General features: G+C 46.8%; 1 protein-coding gene across 1 annotated transcript; it reads left to right on the plus strand.

Annotated features, from left to right (window-relative positions):
* The first annotated feature begins 3,629 nt into the window (after nt 1-3,629).
* LOC134222976 (uncharacterized) lies at nt 3,630-5,886 on the plus strand. The gene is made up of 4 exons (XM_062702117.1): nt 3,630-3,885; nt 3,927-4,501; nt 4,637-4,951; nt 5,149-5,886. Exons 1-4 carry the CDS (start codon nt 3,630-3,632, stop codon nt 5,884-5,886), a joined length of 1,884 nt encoding a protein of 627 aa, XP_062558101.1.
* The last annotated feature ends 5,030 nt before the right edge of the window (nt 5,887-10,916 follow it).

Here is a 10,916-nt window from a genome sequence, read left to right on the forward strand (position 1 = left end):
TGGCCGAAAGGGTCATTTGGCCGAAAAAGTCATTTGATCGAAAGGATCATTTGGTTGAAGGGCATTAGGCCGAAAGGGTAATTTGGTCGAAAGGGTCGTTTGGCCGAAAGCATCATTTGCCCGAAAAGGTCATTAGGCCGAATAAGGCCATTTAAAAAATGAAAAATTAAGATTGAGAAAAGAGACGTCTCACTTCTTTCTCTTCATTTTTCTCTTCTCACTGTAAAAAGTGAGAAGTGAGTAATGATGACATCTCACTTTTCACTCCTCATTTATCATTTCTCGCTTTTAAAGTGAGAAGTGTGATTAGAGTTGTTGGGGGCGCCCGTACGTCATTGTTACTCGATAGCGCGCAACCCTGTGCCGCGTCATCAATATCGGTTGTCAAACGTTGACATCCGTTGTGTCATAATCCTGCAAATCATTCGTTCCTCAAAACCATTATTTTTGTGAAGTCAAAAAAGGTAGAGCTGAATTACAAATTATTGAACTATAGTGATCGTTTAATTCCCGAAATATCATCCAGTTAACACTAGGAAGACCAAATGTAAGAATAAATTCTCGTATATAAACAAATGTTATCCTAATGTATTTATTATTTAATAAATCTAGCTTTGAGCTCGCTAACCTAAAAACACGCGTGCTACAAGAGGGTCCGAAAACGTTTCCGTTCCAACACAACTCAAAGATTTGTTGTGACCAACATCGGAACGGGTTAACCAGGATGCCGGAGACGAGTCGATTCGATTGTCAGGATTGTCAGGAGCCCAACAACATCGACGATATGGTGCAGTGCGAAGGATGCGGCAAGTGGTCACATTATGGATGTGTGGGTTTCGACGACGGGCAGAAGGAGGAAAACTGGAAGTGCTCCAGATGTGTAATAAAATCCACTTCCGACAGCGCCGTAAGAGATCCGAGCGTGCGAACCAATGTGGGAAACCAACAATTAAGCAGGTCCACAGTTGGATCGGGGGCGATCGGGGAGCTCACCCGGCTTAACCTCGAACTGTTGGAGGAGCGAAAGGCATTCCTACTAAAGGAAATTGAATTGGAGCAGGCTGGTGAACTTGAACGTCGGAAGTTGCAGTTGGAAAAAGAAGCGTGGAAGGCTCGCTACGAAATCCTGAACGGAAGGTGTGAAACAACCGGCGATGAAGCGGCAACCGGTGGTCTTGGAGACTGGGTAAATCGACTGAACCAGGTCGCTGTCAGCCAGAATCAGCTAATTTCTGCGCCGGCGAGTACAGTGACGGTTCCAATCATAAATTCCGGAACGAGACTGCAGCATACCGCTGCTGGAGGAGTAGTTCCCACCCCGTTGACTTCGTTGCTACCAGCTGTTGAGTCGTTTTTCGGCGGCGAACCAGTTCCAGTTTCTCAACCCTCTTCGACTATGGCGGCACAGGCGAATTTGCGACAATTGTACCCGCCGACGAGTGCATATGCAGTGGGGCAGGCAACGAGTTTTATGCGTGATTTCCAACCTGGAGGAGGAGCAAATCGTCCGGAATCATCGACGCCGGTCACGACAGCCAATTGGGTCGATCCAGTGACGGGACTTACCAGCTCCACCCAGTGTCTTCCGCCAACCATCAGCTCGGTGGGACAGCTCGGAAATCACCCGATGGGAAGCGTAAGCCAACCGTATCAGGTAACACATAGCTTAAGCAGTTTTGCTCCAGTAGGCCAGGTAGCTTGTTCGCAGTATGCAAACTGTAGCGTAGGGTCAGGTTATCCCCGAGCAAATACAATAAATACACAATCCGTCTACGCTCCCTTCCCTCCTTCAATATACCTCCCTCAATCCAACCCACACATTTTGCAGGCACCGCTCGGTGCTCAAACAATGTCATCCGCGCATATCGACGACCGTGCTCCCACGTCTCGTCAACTGGCGGCGAGACATGTTATGCCAAAAGAACTGCCATTGTTCAGTGGCAGCCCGGAAGAGTGGCCAATGTTTTACAGTGCCTTTAATACTTCCACGGAGGCGTGCGGTTTTAGTAACGTGGAAAATCTCGGTCGTCTACAACGGTGCTTGAAGGGCGGTGCGCTCGAAGCAGTTCGCAGTCGTCTACTATTACCTGCATCAGTACCACAAGTGATGCAAACGCTGCAACTGCTGTACGGGCGTCCGGAGCAAATAATCTACGCGCTGCTCCAGAAAGTTCGAGAAGTTCCAGCACCGAAAGCAGATAATCTGTCTACAGTAGTGGCCTTCGGGATGGCGGTACAGAATTTCTGTGATCATCTGGAGGCGGCAGGTCAAGTGCTACACCTTTCCAACCCGATGGTGCTCCAAGAGTTAGTGGACAAACTTCCCGCGAATCTGAAGCTAGACTGGGTGACTTTCAAGCGGCAGTTTCCTGTGGTCGACCTCCGTATATTCAGCCGATATATGGCGAACTTGGTTTCGTCAGCTGCCGAAGTCACGCTTTCGTTCGATCTAAAGGGAACACGACCGAAGAAGGAAGACAAGCAGAAAGGATTCGTCAATGCCCACGCTACTCCATCTGGTGCAGCGGTTCCGGACAAAACCAAGGTGGAATCTACGAAACCAGCATCGCCAATAAGCTGCTTAGTCTGCGGAAATTCGGATCATCGCGTGAAGGAGTGTGACGTGTTCAGGAAGATGGATAGGGATGATCGCTGGAAAGCTGTTCACGGCAACTATCTGTGTCGGATCTGTCTCGGTAAACATGGCAGAAAACCCTGCCGGTCTTCGGCACGCTGCGACGTGCAAGGGTGTCAAATGCGTCATCATCCGCTTCTACATGACGATTCCGGACGTTCATCGATCCCTACCAAATCACCACCGCAAAAAGGCGCCGGGGTGCATCGAGGAAATCCAACTGAAGGAGTGAATGCGCACCATTCCAATAGTTCCACAATGTTTCGCATGTTGCCGGTACGACTCTTCAGTAACGGACGGAGTATCGAAACGCTAGCTTTCATCGACGAAGGCTCATCGGTCACGCTGCTGGAGAAGGGAATAGCTGACGCACTGGAGGTCGAAGGGAAGGAAATGCGTCTATGCCTGACGTGGACGAACAACATCAGCCGTGAAGAAGAATATTCCCGTCAAGTGGAGGTGGAGATTTCGGGCATTGGAGGGGGCAAACGGTATCCGCTGGACGACGTCAGAACTGTTGAATCCCTGGCCTTGCCGGTGCAGACGCTACGCTACAAGGAGCTTTCTGATCGTTTTGTACACCTGCGTAAGCTGCCGATTGTGGATTTCGAAGCTAAAGCTCCGGGAATACTTATCGGAGCGAAGAATACTCGACTCACCGCCACCCAACAAATCCGGGAAGGTCGTGTTGACCGTGCGAACCGATAGCAGCGAAAACCCGTCTCGGATGGGCAATATATGGATCGATGCCGAACGGGATCAACTACGCCAGCTGTAACTTGCACGTTTGCGGTTGCGCATCCGACGACAGTCTACACGAGCTTGTAAAACAATATTTCACGGCTGAGAACGTAGGCGTTTCAGTGGATAGGTGTCCCGAATCGGATGAAGACCAGCGAGCGAGGGCCATACTCGAAAGGACGACAGGGAGAGTCGAAGGTGGACTGGGCTTTTATGGCGCTACGATAACGTAGAATTCCCGGATAGTTATGCCATGGCCGTCCGACGGCTACGGTGTTTGGAGAAACGTTTCAAAGCAAATCCTGCGATATTCGAGAAAGTCCAACGCCAAATAGTCCAGTACCAGCAGAAGGGATACATCCACGAAGCTTCGAAGCAAGAATTGACAGCAGTGGACCCGGGAAAGCGATGGTACCTTCCGATTGGCATAGTGCAGAACCCCAAAAAGCCGAACAAGATCAGAATCGTGTGGGACGCAGCAGCGACAGTTGACGGCATCTCCCTGAACAGTATGCGCTTAAGGGACCGGATCTAGTGCAACCACTACCAGATGTACTCTGGGGATTCCGGGAGCGGAAGATTGCCGTGGTGGGAGATATCATGGAAATGTTCCACCAGCTGAAAATGCGACGCGAGGACCGATACAGTCAACTGTTCCTCTGGCCCGGTGAAAATGCTGCCTCTCTGAAGACCTTCGTTATCGACGTAGCAACCTTTGGTTCGACGAGCTCTCCGTGCTCGGCGCAATACGTAAAAAACCTTAATGCGGCCGAACACGCAGAGGTATATCCGAGAGCAGCAGAGGCGATCGAGCGCCGACACTACGTTGACGACTATCTGCAAAGTTTCGACAGCGAGGAAGAGGCGTGCCAGGTGGTTGAAGAAGTCAAGCTGGTGCATCGGCGTGGTGGATTTACGATCCGCAACTGGCTGTCCAATTCTGTGGCAGTTCTCCGACGGGTCGGGGAAGTCAGTGCTGGTACAGTGAAGATCGTCGACAATGGCGGTTCCCAAATAGAACGCGTACTGGGCATGCAGTGGATGGCGAGCGAGGATGTTTTCGTTTTCTCCAACGAAGTCGACGTGGCGGCAGTCACTCCCACCAAGCGGGGCATCTTGCGCTGCGTAATGAGTCAGTTCGATCCACTGGGGCTCCTCTCACACTTCCTCATTCACGGACGTGTTATCATCCAGGATATTTGGCGCACGAAAGCTGGATGAGACGATACGGTCGACGATTCGATTCTGGAGCGTTGGCAGCTTTGGGCAACCAAGTTCAAGCAACTGAGAGCAATACAGATACCTCGTGCCTATTTCCCGAGCGCAACAGCAACAGACATCGAAGACTTGCAGCTGCATATCTTCGTCGACGGCAGCGAGACTGCTTACGCTTGCGTCGCCTACTTCAGGGCCGTGATCCAAGGAAACTTCCACTGTGCGCTCGTCGGAGGAAAGACGAAAGTGGCACCACTGAAAGCACTCTCCATTCCCAGATTGGAGCTGCAAGCGGCGCTCATAGGCTGTAGGCTGATGAAAACTCTATGCAATAGTCACAGTCTGCCAATTTCGCGACGAGTATTTTGGACCGACTCGAAAACCGTCCTTTCTTGGATCAATTCCGATCATCGACGCTACCGGCAATTCGTCGCCTGTCGAATAGGCGAGATACTATCTAAATCGAACGCTCAAGAGTGGCGATACGTTCCGTCAAAGATAAATGTGGCAGATGATGGAACAAAGTGGGGAAGTGGTCCTAATCTGCAATCTGACAGTCGTTGGTTCAAGGGGCCGGAATTCCTGTGGAATCAAGTCAAGTCGAACCAGAGCAAGTCGAAGAGGAAATCAGACAGTGCAACGTCCACCTAGTTGCGGAGCGGAGCGAAGTTATCGATTGGCACCGCTTCTCCAAGTTCAAAAGACTTAGGCGAACAGTCGCCTATGCTCACCGCTTCGTGGACAACTGTCGACGGAAGATTTTAAAGCAGCCACTACAGTCATCGCATGTCAATCAGGAGGAATTCATTAAGGCTGAGAATACACTCTGGCGACTGGCTCAGCAAGCTGAGTTTCCGGAGGAAATGTTCCAGTTACAGCAGGCGAAAGAAGGGCGAAAAACGAAACTGGATAAAACTAGTCGCATCTACAAATTGTCGCCGTTTATCGACGAAGCCGGCGTCGCTAGGATGGACACACGCATCGCGGAGGCAGTCTTCGTATCGTACGACACCAAATTCCCAATCATTCTTCCGAAAGGTCATCGTTTAACCAACCTGGTCATCGAGTGGTACCACCGTTACTACCTGCACGCAAACAACGAAACCGTAATCAATGAAGTCCGCCAGCGATTCCACATCCCTGTCTTCGGACGCTGGTGCGGAATCTCTCAAAAAGTGTATGCAGTGCAGAGTAATGAAAGCGAAACCGACGTATCCGAGAGAAGCACCCTTCCTGAGGCGAGACTCAGTCCGCATATTCGGCCGTTTAGCTTCGTCGGCCTGGACCCATCTTAGTCAAGGTTGGACGATCTTTGGTCAAGCGATGGGTAGCGCTATTTACCTGCCTTACCATCAGGGCCGTCCATCTAGAGGTGGTCCACTCGTTATCCACCGAGGCGTGTAAGATGGCTATTCGACGATTCGTAGTGCGTCAGGGAGCCCACTTGGAAATCCGAAGCGACAACGGTACCAACTTCATTGGCGCCAACCGAGAGTTACAGCAGCAGATTAAGGAGATGAATCAACAACTGTCCGAGGTTTTCACCAACGCAGTTACCAAGTGGGTGTTTAATCCACCATCCGCTCCCCACATGGGTGGATCATGGGAGAGGCTCGTCAGGTCAATTAAAACAGCATTCTCTACACTGACAACCAACCGAAATCCAGATGACGAGACTCTTCTGACATTAATGACCGAGGCAGAAGGGATAGTCAATTCTAGACCATTGACGTACGTGGCACTCGAAGCGGAGACACAGGAAGCACTCACGCCAAACCATTTCTTGCTCCTGAGCTCGCAAGGCGTCACCCAACCTCCGATCCTGATTCCGGAACGCCCGGAGTCCCTACGGACCAACTGGCGACTGGCAACAAATTTGGTGAATCAATTCTGGAGTCGTTGGATTCAGGAGTACCTCCCGATCATCGCGAGCCGAACCAAGTGGTACGAAGAGGCGAAGGAACCGAAGGTGGGAGACCTAGCTGTCATCGTCGATGCATCGGTGCGGAACGGATGGCTGCGCGGACAGATTATTTCCGTCATCAAGGGACGTGATGGGCGAATCAGACAGGTGCTGGTGAAGACGTCTGGAGGCGTGCTACGGCGACCTGTGACCAAGGTTGCTGTTTTAGACATTGTGGTCGTAGACAACGATCTAGTGGAGAGTAACGCAGTACCACCAGAAGCGCTGGACGTGCATTACGGGTCGGGGGATGTTGGGGGCGCCCCTACGTCACTGCTACTCGATAGGGCGCAACCCTGCGCCGCGTCATCAATATCGGCTGTCAAACGTTGACATCCGTTGTGTCATAATCCTGCAAATCATTCGTTCCTCAAAACCATTATTTTTGTGAAGTCAAAAAAGGTAGAGCTGAATTACAAATTATTGAACTATAGTGATCGTTTAATTCCCGAAATATCATCCAATTAACACTAGGAAGACCAAATGTAAGAATAAATTCTCATATATAAACAAATGTTATCCTAATGTATTTATTATTTAATAAATCTACCTTTGAGCTCGCTAACCTAAAAACACGCGTGCTACAAGAGGGTCCGAAAACGTTTCCGTTCCAACAAGAGTAGTGACACGTCTCACTACTCACTTCGCGCTCCTCATTTTTCACAGTAAGAAGTGAGAAATGAGGAATGAGAGTTGATACGTCTCTCTTCTTACTCCTAATTTCTCACTTTTCAAATGACTTATTCGAACAAATGATCTATTCCTCCAAATGTCCTACTCGGCCAAATAACCCTTTCGGTTAAACGACCCTTTCGGCCAAACGACCCTTTCGGCCAAATGACCCATTCGGCCAAACGACCCTTTCGGCCAAATGACCCATTCGGACAAATGACTTGCGGCCAAACGGCTTTCGGCCGAATGGGGTGCGGCCAAACGACCTTTCCCCTTTAAATCAGTTTCGTAAAATGAACTATTTCGCCACTAACGAATGCGAGTTCCTATACGTTACCTTCCAAATTAATCCAAATTTTCATTCCTCGACATTTGTTTGACAATTTTCAGAGCGGCATCCTGTGAATTTCAAATACCTCTAATTCTCCTTCTGTTACAATATTTTCATGTTTGACACCCGCAATGATTGGTGAATAAATTTAATGACCAGTGGATTTAGTGTGTATATTGTAGAGAGATTTGAAGATTGTGTTTGTGAAACTGTGTTCTGCAAACACCTAGAAACCGTGTTAAGGAAAAAATCCTAAAACATGGCTTATATTCCAAAAATTCGGCAAAACTCGGCACTGGAATTGATAATAAGCTATACGTAGTAGATTGAGGCCTCATGATCATTTTTTTAAAACAATGGTTTTTCAAAATCATTCGGTGCCCCAAACAACTGTGCAGAATTCGGGCCCGATTGGTTGCTTTGGGAATTAGTATGGGGAAACGCACATTTTTGCATTCTACTCCTAGAGGCTTCAGTTAATTTTAAATCAAGCGGCACATTGCGTGAAAGTATAACCCAAAAAATACCGAGGAGCTTAAAACGTTAAAACGCTTCGAAGTTTGATTGTTCAATCTATATGCAAAAAATCGTTTATTCTGCCAGCACAGCCGAGCCACGTGAACCAATAAGTTAACTGAATATTATCTTAAAATTATTGATCTTATTGAACTGGGAAGCTAATTGGAGTTATTCGGAATTATTTCTCTATGTAAAAATCCAGACAACAAGGAAGAAAGGTTTTGCTTTCAAACAACCATAGGCTGTCCGGTAGTGCTGGCAGAAACATTGATTACATGCACACGGTTTGAACAATCCATCTTCGAAGCGTTATAACATTTTTGTAGACGTGACAGCAACGTACCTTCCTCAACAAAGCCTTTCGGCATCATTCAGACTATATGAAAAAGTATTGTGTGACGTGATTGGCGTTAAATTGAATCCGATAGGACCAAAAATGCAAAAAAAGTACATTTTCTCATATGCACTAATTTTCATATAATTTGGAAACACGATGTGGAAAGCGGGGACGCGACCAATCGAGTCTATCTTTTGCGCGTTGATTAGGGTCCCAAAATCAGCCAGAAAAACCTTAAGCTTACTTGATTGGATGCAGTTTGCGTTTTTCCATACAACTGCGCCCCACTCTATTAGGTAGCCAAAAAAAAAGTTCGAAATATTCAAAAACAATATAATTTTAAATTATAATTATAATTTCTGGAGCAGTCTATAGGAACTTGTGGAGACCAGATAAACCGATTGTCTAATCTAACCTCCGATTAGTTCCATCACCAGATCTCCATTGAGAAGTGGTCTCTTTTCATTCGTTCATGAAACACTTTTGGAGAAATTTCAAAATAAGTTGCAAATAAGTTGATGGCTGAGTAGCAAGTGTGTAAGTCACAGAATTCCGCGAAGTTTCGTTTCGAAAAATCGGAAATGAAATTTTTTGAAATATCGCCTATCTTGTCCGTTACATATTTGTTGGTCTGTTGAGACAGAAGAAGTACTAAATTTGGAAGATTTATTCAAATGCAAGCGCTGTAATAGACCACTACATACATTGTAGTTAAACTCTTATAATGCACATGTTTTGTTTTCGTTGAAAATAACATGTTTTAGCAATCTCGAACCATGAACCATGAACAAGGCACAAAAAATGCGGTATGGGAAGTTTGAACTGACCTGAACTGCAACCGCAACCAAAACGATCGTACAGGCTGTGTAGAACCTAAGCCTTGCCACATCCGATTACAACAATACTCCATCAGACCGTTATCTCCCATGGCTGTGGAACCCCATTATTCTCTCTTCAAATTTGGTTTATCAGAGCAATTGTATCGCCATTACGGGCACCCATTCCGCAACGGTAGTAGCAACCGATTAAAATTTTAATCGCTCATAAAACCCTCCGGAAAGGTCTCGCTCCTTCTGTGCCCCGCTTCTTCGGCGCGAAAAACACCGGTTGTAAAGTTGTCGTACCACTGAGTCTTAACCTCACCAGCGTGTTATTTCAACACCCGGCGAGAAGCTCTCCGACTCTCGAACAGTCAGTACCTTCTGCGATATGCGCACTGATTATCGGAGAGCAATAAATAATATCTACGGGAATGCAAAAAAGGTGGAAAATATGCGCGCTTCCACCACATAGCGTTCTTGTTGGCAAGCCGTTCGAGTGCTAGGCTTCTAGCGTGCTGAAAGGTGGTTTCCTATACCCTTGCCACTTATCCGTCCGAACTCGGGTTCCCAGTTGAAGAATGGTTGACTACTAGCTCTTACGTAAGTGAACTGCTTCGCTAGTAGCTGGAAGGTATGTGAACCTAAGGTCCCGCTGCGCTGCTGCCACCCGATCCGCTTCAGAAGCAGCTGAGGTGCCAGACCAGAGGTATCGAAATAATGAATACAGCCTTTGGCATTAATTTGCATTAGGAGCGATGGTTTTTACATTTTCTCGCACCTTCCCCGTATGGCTAAAAACACTTCGGAAAGTGCACTATGTTTGAACAATAGACAGATACTTAACGTGGCGGAACAGCGGCAAGGAGCAGCACCGCACACCATACGTGCATTTAAATCAAAGCAAGATTTATTGGCACGACGGTGCTAACTCAGTCACTGGGTGACGCGATGTGGTCACCATGGGAAAATTGTGCAACATTAGTTGGGCAGACAGAAATGTAGCTTTTTGGTAAGCATATGTGGTATTTCGAAAAATTTCGTTTCAGGGCATTCGAATTTTAGTATGGCGAAATCTGATTTTAAGATCATTTAAAATCATGCTTTTCACGAAATTAAACGGAATTTCGCTGAATTTTCGAATTTCAAATTTTCATATAAAAAAAATTTGGCCGCCGCTGAATAAAGCAATTCAAACTTTATTTAAATTTTTATACATATAAATTCTTTCACTAAATCTCACCACGTAACACAATTCTGTATCTTCAACAGAAACAGATTTAGCTTTACACTTAAAAAAATCTTCAATGTTTTGTTGAAAGTGTTCAAATATAAAATGTGATGCATAGCTGTTGACAGTGTTGTCCTACACTCAGGGCAAAAAATTCTGCTCTTTGATTTTACTCCATCTAAACGATTTTATAGTCTCAACTAAGTGAGTTCAACTAATAGAAGGATATTTGAATTTTCTAAATGTCATGGCAAACTGTCAAAAAAATGCACTTCAGAGCCACAGGAGCGCGCGCACTGAAAATACACTGGAGTGTTTTCACTGGAGTGTATTTTCAGCGCGCGCGCTCCTGTGGGTCTGGAGTGCAGTTTTTTGACAGTTTGCCATGACATTTAGAAAATTCAAATATCCTTCTATTAATTGAACCTTCTTAGTTGAGACTATAAAATCGTTT

This window comes from Armigeres subalbatus, chromosome 3 (genome assembly GCF_024139115.2).
Source record: "Armigeres subalbatus isolate Guangzhou_Male chromosome 3, GZ_Asu_2, whole genome shotgun sequence".
In the NCBI taxonomy this organism is placed as follows: Eukaryota; Metazoa; Arthropoda; class Insecta; order Diptera; family Culicidae; genus Armigeres; species Armigeres subalbatus.